This window comes from Macrobrachium rosenbergii, chromosome 18 (assembly GCF_040412425.1).
Source record: "Macrobrachium rosenbergii isolate ZJJX-2024 chromosome 18, ASM4041242v1, whole genome shotgun sequence".
Classification (NCBI taxonomy): domain Eukaryota; kingdom Metazoa; phylum Arthropoda; class Malacostraca; order Decapoda; family Palaemonidae; genus Macrobrachium; species Macrobrachium rosenbergii.
This window is the reverse complement of record NC_089758.1, coordinates 15,284,234-15,297,182: the sequence shown is the minus strand read 5'-3', so window position 1 is coordinate 15,297,182 and position 12,949 is coordinate 15,284,234. Positions and strand designations below refer to the sequence as shown.

Below are 12,949 nucleotides of genomic sequence, written 5' to 3'. Positions count from 1 at the left end.
TACAATTTCTTTAGCTCTGTATTCATTTAAGGTTTTAATTGTTTTTCTAATTATGTTTCCCTAACAGTAAAAGGTTCATAGGCAATTATCTCTCTCTCTTCTCTCTCTATGTATATATATATATATATATATATATATATATATATATATATATATGTATATAGGCTATATATATATATATATATATATATATATATCATCATATATACATGTATATATATATATGTGTGTATAGAATATACAGTATATATTTTAAGTAGCAGAAGCACTCTTGTTATGGATACTGGAAAACAAGCTATTAACGTTATTGGTAATGCCGTTACAGCTTTGTGAATAAATATAATGACAAATACTCATACAGTTTCTCCTGTGAGTTTAAAATTCTAAACTATATATAGTTTATATATAAATTAGAAAAAAATTATGTCAGCAAAGACGTAGGCTACTGCTAAGATGTGTAATAACTGGCTTATTAAGAGAGCACAGTACAATAAATGAAAAACTGGATAATCTATGCATTATGGAATTTTATATTTTCCATAACTGCAAGAGGAATAAGACTGGTAATGCCGTAACTGATTCTTCTTCTTTTAACGTGCTTTTTTCCCATTTTGTATGGGATAAGCACGATGCCTCTTTTGAAGGATTATAAGAAATATATTCATAAATCAGCTGGTAGTCATTCACATAGGTAGATGAATAATATGCTCTTTTAATTTAGAGTACAAGGTAATGGTTAAAGTGAGCAAACCAGAAAAATTTATGTAATAAAAAGTAGATAAAATTCAAGCGCAAAAAAGAAAAAGCTATACATGATAAGATATTCCTCTTCTGGGTTCATATTTTGTAACCAGGTGATTCGAGAAAGATGTATTTACCTTTAAATCGATAGGTAGATAGTTTTAAAATGATTCCATTTATCTCTTCTATTTCAGTAATTAACGTTCCACGCCTTCATTGATTTCCATGTATCGTAAATAGAGACATATCGTCGGCAACCGTAGCCACCATACAGACTTCTATGGGGAAGTATCCCTCCAACTAGGTGGCAACATAGTTGGATAGTTGCCAGTTAATCATAGTAATTTGCTATATTTTAGAAACTTGTATTTTTGTAGAATCATCAAAGTTTCGAAATGAGCAACGCATCGCCAAAGTATGCTTAAAAATAAAACTTATAAACTGGGTAAAATATATAATCAAATGAAAGCTCTACGAGCAAAGGAAAGGAACTTTTATGCTGAGTAACGGCATCCTTACATTATGCAATGAGTCCAACGTCTCTCACACAGTCTGGCGCCTCACCGACCGCGGGAGATTGTGGTATCATGAGCAGCGTTTTAAAGTATTAAAAATAGGCGTTCTACTTATTTGGCTACTTGTGTTTAGCTTTGGAGACAATATGTGCTTCGTTTACTTTCTTTATTCGCGTGTGTTACTCTACTTCTCTACTGAACATTTTATTTTGTGGGAAGTTATTCAGAAAGTTATGGGTATTAATGCCTTTTTTCTTGTAGATGTGTGCAAATCCTCAATAATAATTATGATTATAATAACGATGAGGTTAATAATAGTTTATAAATTTCCAAGGGTAACATCTGTAACGATAATAAAAATGAATTATTGATAACACTTTATTTTAAGGATTTACTGAATCTTATTCTACTGACCTAAATTATGATTTTTATTGCTATTTATATTTCAAAAATTCTTGAAGCACCCTAATTGACGTTATATATATATATATATATATATATATATATATATATATATATATATATATATATATATATATATGTGTGTGTGTGTGTGTGTGTGTGTGTGTGTATAATACATTCTTTAAAGACTTTTTTTAAGTCTTTTTAGCTGGTGGGCCAAGTCCAGAGATCCAACCTTTAACTCTTGTTCGCGCTGGTATAAGGCCAACTTAATCTAAAACAGTCCGGTCTTACCTTAGGAAAAGCAGAGTTGAATTTTTTTAACACTTCTAGAAAGATTACAAAGTAATCTCTCTCTCTCTCGCTCTCTCTCTCTCTGTCTCTCTCTCTCTCTCTCTCTCTCTCTGTCTGTCTCTCTCTCTCTCTCTCTCTCTCTCTCTCTCTCTCTCTCTCTCTCTCTCTCAACAATTAGTCAACTGCCGTTCTGTATCTAAATTAGGGCCATCGCCGAAATTCAGGTTTATTCTATACTCAAACATGATCCATATCAATTTCCTATTGGGTATTTGATCGTTTTGTTGGTTGGTCAGAGTTCATAGGTCCATACCAAGCTTCCATTTCCTTTTCCCACCTTTACCTTATTTACGGGTTACCTTAGGAAAGAGTCGGGTTGCTTTTGTCAGCTGAGGTCCAAGTAAAAATTCTGGAAATTTTTAATGAACGGACACCATTTCCACTGAAAACGTGTGTACCTCTAGATTTTGATTCCACTGATAAGCACCTGTCATATATGGATTCTCTTCTTCGGTATCGCTTCCTCCTTGTTATCTTATCTGTTGTATCTGATATCATGGCGTTTGCGCAAACGCATTTTTCTTATGTACGACACACCTCAGTCGTTCAGCAAATGTGCTTGTGGAGTGTTCGTCCAAATTTTCTCTTCCTTATTCGTGCAGTTATAGGCTGCAAGCACAAATTCTGGAATATCCAAAGTATTTTGACATTCTAAAGAAAGCGATGAACGTGACGTGCTCATACGGGAAACTATAGTAACTGAGATCGCAAAACTTTATAATAGTCTGGCCGACAGTGGCAGGAAATATACAGTATTCTAAGGCACATTTGGCTGTAAGCGGACGTCCTCCCTGAGATCGAGATGGAACTTGATAAACAAATGCAGGGAAAACGTTCAAATTCTCCGTCAGCCCAGCTGGATTTCCTCTAGATAGTTTGTTCTAAATGTGGTAAAGCTCAAGACAACGTAAATATTAGATTAGTTGGTGCAAAGAATGTGATATTGGCTCGAGCATTCGTATAAGCATTCACGATGCAGAGATGACTCAGTACACAAAGTGCAAGTGTTCATCTTCAGAAAGTGTGCTTCCTGGGGTAAGTTATTGAGGAATAATAATGAGAGAGAGAGAGAGAGAGAGAGAGAGAGAGAGAGAGAGAGAGAGAGAGAGAGAGAGAGAGAGAGAATATCTCTGTCGTATTTGTAAAGTAATGAAAGTGGATTAGACAACAATACCCAGTACGCGATTTTTTTTTATTGTTGTTACATCAAAGAGACCGCGATACATCTGTGACATGTGTTAGTTTCGAAGATATTTAATGGTTTGTTGATGAGGGAAAGAATAAACATTAGGATTTAATAATTTTCTTTAGTCAATTTCTACTGCTTGTGGGCCAACTTTTTTTATTTTTATAGTTATTGAGGAAATAGGGTTTTAACTCATATGCTTCTAACTGCAAAGTGTTAGTGGTCCTTCACATGGCGAAATCGATTTCTTTCAACTCCACCTTTAGATCCACGCACTTCATCTATATTTTCTGGATCTCTTTATCTTACTGCCCAACTACTCCAACTACCTCTGTTCACTGTCTTAAGCGCCGAATGGCCAAAAGTGGCCCGTTGCTTGGCCTTGACTTGACAACCTAAATTTCATAAAATCAATCTTTCTCCCTGAATGGTCTAAAGTGCCCCAGTGCCTGGCCTTCACTAGTTATCCCAACTTTCATAAAAGCAATCTTTATCTCATGCACATCTATTTTTCTCAAGAGGGAGCGTTTAGCTGCATACCAAGGCAATCGGCAAGCAGTACTGCAGTGGCTTCGTGGAAGACCCTGGTGGCTTGGCTTGTTCAGAAGAGATGTCAATGCCAGAACGATCATTGGCGAAACGCTCCTTTCAGTAGCTTGTACCCGTGGGCATCATGACCTAGTGGAAGACCTGCTCAAGTTCGAAGGTATTCATCTCAACACGAAGACTGACAATGGACTGACTCCACTCATGATAGCATCCAAGAATGGTCACCTTCAGTGCGTCCGGTTGCTTTTGTCAGCTGAGGTCCAGGTGTGAAAAAAATTCTGTAAATTTTGACTGAACTGACACCATTTTCACTGAAAATTGCGGTACTTCTAAATTTGTATTTCACCGCTCTTTACCTATTTTCCTAAAAGGAATTTCTTCCTGCTGAGAAAAAATATCACTGCTTTTATTACGGTTTTTTTTTAGAATCATGCAAGTTTTGGTCCAATTTTAGGTTGTTGAAAAGCCATGGAATATTTCATATTTTTTAAATCAGTCATACTTACTTCATCTGCTGTGCCCATTGGCTTATTTTTCATGTAGGATAATATCACTAATACTTAATTATTTTATTCATTTACAGAAAAAATATTGAAAATAGGTGTTTTTTTTTTTTTGTAGAAGAGTATGATATTGTGTAACGACAAATGAAAAGACAGACTTTTAGAAGGACTTAAGTAGGTTTAATATTTCATTTTGTTTTTATACTTTTAAAGACAAATATTCACTAAAGATAAGGAACATGATTTTTTTTCCAAGTTACCTAAGACCATGTAAAGTCTAACTGCAGAACCTGTGTATGGATTACAGTGCAAAATAGATAATTACAGATAATTGCTTATAAATTGCAGTGTAAACTAGATAATTACAGATAATTGCTTATAAATAGCAGTGTAAACTAAATCATTACAATTAATTACTTATAAATTACAGTGTAAACTAGATGTATCTGCAAAAAATGCTGAGGGGAAGACTGCTCTAGCTCTGGCAGCGACAAACCTGCACTGGGACATCGCCCTGGCCATTCTGGAGTCCTTACAGAACAGTGATGCTGACCTCCTGGGAGAGGTCCTCCTTCTGGCTGCAAAGTCTAAGCAGTGGGAAATGTTCGAAAAATTTAACGATAAGGAATTCAGAATCACACCTAAGACTTGGCTCAGTATTGCCACTACAGTCGCCACAGAGCGAGACTGGAAAAATTTATGCGTTGTCTTTGAGCATTCTAGAAGCGTCTTTGTGGAAAAGGAAACGTTGCTTAGAAACGTTCTTAATTCAGAGTGGGATGGATTATCACACTTGCTTAGTAACTATAAATTCGAAAATCAGGTGATGTGTAATTTGCTTAGAGACGTTGTTAAAGAAAAGTGCTGGGAAGGTGCTAAACGTCTTCTGGAAAATTACAAGTACTGTCAGCAAACTGTTCTTTACAACCTCGCAGAAGCTTCCAAATCGAAACAGTGGCAAGGAGTTGAGGTCTTCCTCGGATTTGTTAGTAAAAATGCCAGAATCGACCTAGAATTTCTTGAAAAGATCCCACAATATTCAGAAAAGCAGTTGAAGGAATTCATTTACGCAAAAAACTATGGTTATGAAGTCATGAATGGTGTTTTGCTTGCTTGTGCATGCAGTGTTGAAGAAAACGTAATAAACATGTTGTTTAATGTCTTTCATGTTCTTGAAAAGAATACTTTAGACAATTTGCTATTTATGGGTGTTCTGCAAAACAATCTAAAGATTTTATCCCCTCTTCTGCATTGTAACCTGAATAATCTTACATATGATACTTTGGTGAGTGCTCGTAATCTGGCCAAGAGATTACAATATAAGGATGTTGTCAAAATTCTGTCTGTAGCCATCGATGAACAGGCCAAAATGCTGCTGTCTTCAAGCTCCGTAAGTATGGTACTCTGAGCGTTTGTTATGAATACCTAAAAAATCTGAAAGAAAAGGATTTTCATACTTTCTGCAATTCCTTCATTTACGTGCATATCCTGTAATCATTCTAAAACCAAAATCTAATTTGCAATTCTTCAGCTAATTTCATCTGGAGTAGAAGGAGTTAATTTCATATGGAGTAGAAGGAACAGAACAGCATTAAACAACCCTTAGAAATATTGCAATATTTATTAGGTTACCTGAAGAAGTTGCGACATGCCAATTCCTATGTCGTTTGATAATATAAATCTTAATTTTAGGTGAGTTTTGAAGGACGTGGGATGGGCCAGGGCATAGGATTGTCTTTGCAACCAGCTACTCAGCAGATACAGGTTAGTAACCTGTGCACAGCATATTCAACTCTCAAAGCTATTTATGTTTACAAATGAATGTGCCTGTGTGTGTTTGTAATGTAATAATAGAGGGGTTACGATTTTTTCTAATAAATATATGTAAACATGATGAAAATGGGAGAAAAGAAAAGTATGGGAAAGAAAATTTAACACGATACTGATGATGTTTGTGAATGGCTTATTGATGAGGAGTGATGGAGAAGATTAATGGCAGAGAATGGTGAAAGAATGAAAAGGAAACAAAGTAATGATTATTAGTATGGATGTTGGAAGAGAAGAAGTTTGAAAGTAAACAATATTGATGGTCATCTACGGTAGGTCTATGTATACTTCTGATGAAATAGTTGTGAATTACGAAGTAGATATGAATCTGTAGGAAGTCTTAATGTGTTGGCTTCATCACTGATTAAGCTATGAGAGGAAGAATACTTTAGTGATTGAGGTTCTGTTTTTCCTAAACCGCGCTATTTAGGGAAACTGCTGCGTATATGTATATGTATGTGAATGTATATATACATATATATTATATGTATGTACGTATATAGATATATAGATACATCAAGCGGGGGAGATTTACCTGTAGATTGGTTCCATACTTTGGAGGAGGGGAAGTACCTCATCAACAGAGAGAGAGAGAGAGAGAGAGAGAGAGAGAGAGAGAGAGAGAGAGAGAGAGAGGTGATTAGGTGCGTAGGAAGATAAGAACACTTACTGTATAATGTATATCTATTCATGCACAATTACGTGCATTTGTGTATTACTGGTAAATCATAACAAAGTTTTCAAATATCAAAGCAACTCTACATAGGAGCAAGGCACATAGAAAATCCTAAGTAAGTTTATAAGTGAAAATTGTAGATTCCTTTGACCATAAAATGTAATAAACATGATTTCATTAAAAAAAAAACCATGAGTTTAATGCAGTTAGGTAATTTCTGAAATTTAAGAATCTGAGTAAAAATAGAGTGCCCTCATTTTCATGCCCATTATTTTTAATGGTTATGAGTCTCATTTTCTGAATAGAATAAATTAAGAAATTGCCAACATCCTTTCCAGAGCGGTCCATTACAGCTATTCGTTCGTCGATCACCGAACGACGCCCCCCTATATGACCCTCATTGCGAAGTCAACAACGAGGACACATACAAGATAACCAGCACCCCAAGAGGACTCGTCCTCATCCTGAACTACCAGCGGTTTCAAAACAGGCGTGAGCTCCTGAGGGAGGGATCCCAGTTCGACGTCATCAACCTGATGAACATATTCAGCCAAATGGGATACGAGCCCCAAGTCTACTGGGACCTGACCGAAGACCAAACGATATCGACGCTGGACTCCTTCAGAAACCAACGCCGTCTGAAGGACGTCGATTGCGCGATTGTCTTCGTCATGAGTCACGGAGTAGCGAGGCAAACTTTCCACACGTCTGACATGCAGTGCGTTACAGTTGACAAGGTCCAGTCGATGTTTCTCGACAGCGAGTGCCCCTTCCTGGTGGGGAAACCGAAGCTATTCTTCTACAATTTCTGCCGGGGGATAGACGAGCCACAGTTGACCCCACAGTCTGATGCCGTCCGAGAGACCCCCAGGGACATGATGAACGTGTTCTCTACTCCCGAAGGCTTCAGGAGTTACCGGTACGCGGAGGCAGGGACTCCCTTCGTCATGGCCCTCTGTCGGGTTTTGTCGGAAAATGCTTGTGACGATGATTTAGACGACCTGCTCAGGAAATTCAAGAAGGCTTATAGCACCTCAAACCATGGCACAACTCCGGACATACAGGATCTTAATTTCGCCAAAAAATTCTACTTTAATCCAAGACAGTGAAAGAGAGGTAGTAGTTTTACTGCATAATCTCTTAGGGTAATCGTGCTACTCGGAATTGCAATAAATCCTTGATGTTATCATAACAACAGATGAGCTATGCCTAAATGGCTTACAGATTTAAATAACACTGCTCTAGAGGAACACGCTTTCTTCCAAGAAAAAATATATTTGTACTGATCTACATTGATATTATCTAAACATGCTCCACTTTTCTGTCATTGCAGAAGTTGAAAATGAAACAGCTTAGAATAAATGTTTATAACAATGAATTAAACTTTTCTGCAACATACTACAACTCAAATACGACTCCTGATGGTCTAGAAGTTCCTCCCAGAAAGGTGGTGATTTTAAACAACGGGAAAAGTTTCGGTTTCAAGAATAGAGCAATGTGTCATGTATTGCAAAAATTTAATGTATTGCCACTTCAAACGGATAAACCTTTTCACCAGTAATACAAGGATTACGATGAACGAGGGTAAATGTCTTGTTATTATCACCTTTCTTGTTTATCCCTTACTTTACCAAATAAAACGAGACAGAGTGAAAGTCAGATGGAATGCGTAAATGTTCTTCGTTTGTCAGGGTTGTCTATGTAAAAACACAACAGAATCATGTATGTATATATATATATATATATATATATATATATATATATATATATTATATATATATATATATATATATATATATATATATATATATATATATATATATATATATATATATATATATATATATAAATTATATATATATATATATATATATATATATATATATATATATATATATATATATATAAAGTGTAAGTTACGTCTATAGATTTTTAATAAACACCACAAACCCATTGTTGTTATGACTATGACTAACATCAATATCTTTCCTGCCTCGTCATATGAATACTCATCTGTATCTGTTATCAATGGACTGATAAAAACCCAATCACAAAATGTAATTCCGTGGTATGCAAATTAGTTTTTATAGTTTTCAAAAATAAAAGCTGTGTTCATTCCCTAGTGTCAAAAACAAAATGTGTTCATTCCTCAACTTATACTAAGTTGAGAAAATATTTCACATTTTTTTTTCTTTAAAGAAAATGCCTCTAAATCCGTGACAAACTAATCTTGATCGCGTTGCCTGACCACCATAGGCCAGACACTATAGGCCTACTTTATGTCTACCTGACTTGCGGCGGGCTTTTTTAACGGGGTCAGACAGAAAGAGATATGAAGCTAATGGTGTGCTATCTCCCCCAGCCCCTCTTCTCTCTCTCTCTCTCTCTCTCTCTCTCTCTCTCTCTCTCTCTCTCTCTCTCTCTCTCTCTCTCTCTCTCTCTCTCTCATACACACATACCTACATAAGTTGTCTTTTTCTATTCACATCCTCTCTGTTTTTCTGTCCATATCACACACTCACACACATGCAGTCAGACAAATACCTCCCCTCCCTCCCCCTCCCTCCCTCTCTCTCTCTCACACACACACGCACACACACAGCCACACATGTACACCTCTCTGCCTATGTGTGTGTGGGTGTGTGTGTCTGTCTGTCTTTCTCTCTCTCCCTCTGAGATACCGTCCTAGCAAAGCTGTGTGGAGTAATAACAATAGCACTCGCCTCATGTTTCGTGTCCTTGTTGCATCTTATTAACACTTTCACCAAAATGATAAGGTTTCTTTCAGCCTGGGTTGGAACTAGCATGGGCGTTTAAAAGTTCTTGGTGCCTTACTTCAACGAGAGGAAATTTAAATGTTGCCAAGGGCAAGCAGTGAAATTTAATTGCCATTAATTATGTACAATCAAAGGCTTATTGATTTTCAAAGCCCTTAACACAGAAACAGCCTTTGTAATAACGGATTGGTATATTTGCATTTATTCTCTTTCATGAGAGTGACATATCCTATGCCTTTTTATGATTATGTCTCTCTTTATTTCATTGAGAAGCCTTCGAGGATGTTTCTGTGAATGTTGCTGTTCGTCTTTAGGCCTACTGTTTGTGATATGGTGGATTCTGCTCTCAAACTCCTGGGCAAGTTTGTTTTGAGGTTTCAGAGAACAATGAATAGCATCTTGTCATTCGCAGACTGATTGATGCCACCTGTAATAAAGAGCAATTACTAAAACATGATGAAAGGGGATCATACTAACGCAGCTATACTGTAGTGCCCCATCTATAAAGACATGAGAACGAAAGGGAACGTTTTCTATTCTTAAGAAACTATTTGAAGAAAACGAGTATTATATACGAAAGATAACCTAAAATAAAACTCAGCAATCCTCTCATCTGGTGTGCTTATGACAGTCTACATTAATTTTCGATAAATATTCGAATCACATATTTCCCAGGCTAAATATCAATATAGGACGTTGGGACAGGATATCTGGTAGCGAAAATTTATAAATAGATTTGAAGCTATATTAAAAGCATATCAAAAGTATATTTTCAGCAGGGGTTACATCCTAACCTAACCTAGAACTAGAGCGCCGTTTCCTGACCTGACTGGGGAAGGGGCATTCGCTCACCAGTCCTTTTCAGACAATGAAAATTCAAATGAACTTGACCAAAGGGTGGTTTTCTCCCGAAATCATTGACTGACTCGCCACCCTTACCGATAACAGGTAAAAATTCATCCTCGCCACCATGCTTACCTTTCAAAAAGAACAAATGATTTCCCAACTTCTTAGGTAACCTGTTCACAAAAGACAGCGTAGAAGTGTTAGGCCTAGGTGCAGGTGGCAATATCATCATTGGAAGGTAGGTCTCCGGAAGAGGTTGTAGGATCACTCTTGTGTGGATAAACACTCTTGCTTAATTAAAAAAAAAAAACGGCTTTATTAATTTAACCGGAAAAGACACGGTTTCACTATCGCGATAGACCGCTCATTAATAAAAACAAGCAGTAAATCATCTCAGTCGCAAATACATTCTCTGAGTCTGGTGCAAGTTTCAGTCCTGGCGGTTGGGAAGAGAAAGCATGAACTCTTTTTTTTTTTATAATCAAACCGTAGGCATATTAATCATATCCCCCCGATGTGTTGAATAAAACAATCCCATAGGCCTAGGGCGCAAAGGCCGCCACTAACTTTCAGTTAAACCTGAGCAGTTATGCCTGCACGGTCGGCCTATGCAAGTAAAACCCTAACGATACAGTCCTTTTCCTCAGTCCTCCGTAGCAGCCACGGCGTCAACAGACGATGCTCTGTCTGTAATTGGCTCGCTGATAGCATAAAAATTCATAAACGTCAAGTAAGACGCCCAGTGAAAGAGTGGTCGAAAAAACGAAGTCAGTACTCCCATGTGAATTAGTTAAAGAGTTTAAGTTTTCCCCCGAGGACTTTCATAATGTTTATCGAATAAACTATGAATGATGAAAGAGATGTGTTAATTAAGTTAGTAATTGTTTGTTTTCATTTCAAAGCTGACATATATAGGCCTAAAATTGTTTTTCTCTGTTCCATTTAAATGCTTAATATTGACTTGTTTTAATTTTATGAATGACTTTCTTATGGTGCGTTACAACGAGTGAACAACCATAGTTTACTACTGTCCCTTTGTTTCACTTGTGTTGAGTAGTCTAATTTCATTTCAAAACTGGCTTACATGGGATGTGAGCAATGACTAAACATATGTTTATATATCATTAGTCTAATAATATTGGTTATTTCTTTCATCAGAAAGTAGACTATCATTTTGTTCTCATTTTACAAAAAATGAATTACATATATGATGCATAATCATGAATAGGCGCATTATAGGCCTAGTCTTGTATTTCATTATTTCGCCATATTGAATATTTCTTCTCACTTAAAAACTGACTTGCATATATGGTTTATAAAGACGAAAAAACATACATAGGCTTAATCTCTTACGATAGCCTTTGAATTTTGCCTGACCAAGCAAAGCCTCGCTCATATAGATTTCAATGGACTCTACGAGGCATTTAGGAATGATGCTGCAGCTACTTTCAGGCTTCATAATACACAATTATTTGTCCAGTGGCAAAATCGCAAAATTATAAATGTATGTTATGTTGACATCCGTATCAATTATTAAAAAAATGAAATCCGATACATGATTAATTTAGGTATAAACACTTAAATTTAATAAAACTCATCACTGTTCCTGGTTGGTACATTATAAATATTATCTGACCAGGGTCGGGAATCGAAAAGAGTTGCCTCCCAACATTGAGGTGCGCATGCGCAGACGGTTTGACCGGAGCTATTTGCTCAGAGCGCCTGCGCAGACGAGAAAATCTGTGCAGGTTGTTCACATTATCATTAACGTTCAGTTTTGCCCGAACAGGCCGACTGTGCTAGTATAACTGAACGTTAGTGGCGACCTTACGGTTGGCAAGGTTTAAAATTCCGCCAAGATGTCCGAAGATAAGATGAGTTGCGCAGAGGTCGATCTTTCAACTCTCCCGCGCATAACGTCACATAGTGCCCTCTTCGGTAGCGCTGTTCAAGCTATAGTACCTTCTTCCCCTTCGGCGTGCCGTTAGCTAGGCAGGAGTTTTCATGAATCTGTGACTAATTCTTGAGGGTTTTGGAATTTAGTACGTTATTGCCATGGTGATATGTGGTATTTATGGATGCTGTAACACATAAATGGACAATGTTTGAATTGAAAAGATTAGCTTTTACCGTTTCCCCTAAAGATCCCCTAAATGTGTAGGAGGAAAGGGTGAACATCTTACAGAAGAAGTGACCATATAAACACCTAAAAACGCAAGAGTGTGTTGGGTTCATTTTCGACAAAGCGATTGTGCAAGAATCTTCAGCTATGCGTTGCTTAACTACTGCTCTGCAAATGCAAAGAAACTGAGGGATGATGCCATACCGAACCAACGTTTACCTCTGCATGACAGTGCCACTGTTGATTCAGGTATTTAACATCTTGACTCTGGGTTAGTCTACCTGTTACGTTTAAAATTGTGGATATAGGCCTATATATTAACTATAGGCTTATATGAATACTTTTATCAGTTAAAGTGCATAAACATTATCTCCCGTTTGATTCCTAATGCAAGTAAACCATATTTGACTGGTTAAGAGTGATGAGATCGAAGCTAGGTCTAGACCTATGT

General features: G+C 36.9%; 1 protein-coding gene and 1 long non-coding RNA gene across 3 annotated transcripts in view; both read left to right on the top strand.

Moving 5' to 3' along the window:
* Window positions 1-2,552: 2,552 nt before the first annotated feature.
* On the top strand, window positions 2,553-8,342 carry LOC136848141 (caspase-10-like). Of its 2 annotated transcripts, XM_067120413.1 has the most exons (5): window positions 2,553-3,047; window positions 3,718-4,011; window positions 4,681-5,640; window positions 5,943-6,014; window positions 7,092-8,342. In XM_067120413.1, exons 1-5 carry the CDS (start codon window positions 2,994-2,996, stop codon window positions 7,860-7,862), a joined length of 2,151 nt encoding a protein of 716 aa, XP_066976514.1. In that variant the 5' UTR covers window positions 2,553-2,993; the 3' UTR covers window positions 7,863-8,342. The 2 variants fall into 2 exon arrangements, with proteins under 2 accessions (XP_066976514.1, XP_066976515.1); XM_067120414.1 differs by lacking the exon at window positions 3,718-4,011 and having other exon boundaries at window positions 2,861-3,047.
* Window positions 8,343-12,171: 3,829 nt separating this feature from the next.
* The window catches only part of LOC136847970 (uncharacterized), a 168,636-nt gene continuing 167,858 nt past the window's right edge, over window positions 12,172-12,949 (top strand). Inside the window, exon 1 of the long non-coding RNA XR_010855885.1 lies at window positions 12,172-12,747. This is a non-coding gene — a long non-coding RNA (uncharacterized lncRNA). The remainder of the gene's footprint in view (window positions 12,748-12,949) is intronic.

Coding starts and splice junctions, on each gene's coding strand:
- LOC136848141 (XM_067120413.1), top strand. CDS start 2,994: ATGACTCAGTACACAAAGTGCAAGTGTTCATCTTCAGAAAGTGTGCTT. Junction 5,641..5,942: donor TGCTGCTGTCTTCAAGCTCC/GTAAGTATGGTA, acceptor TCTTAATTTTAG/GTGAGTTTTGAAGGACGTGG. Junction 6,015..7,091: donor CAGCTACTCAGCAGATACAG/GTTAGTAACCTG, acceptor CATCCTTTCCAG/AGCGGTCCATTACAGCTATT.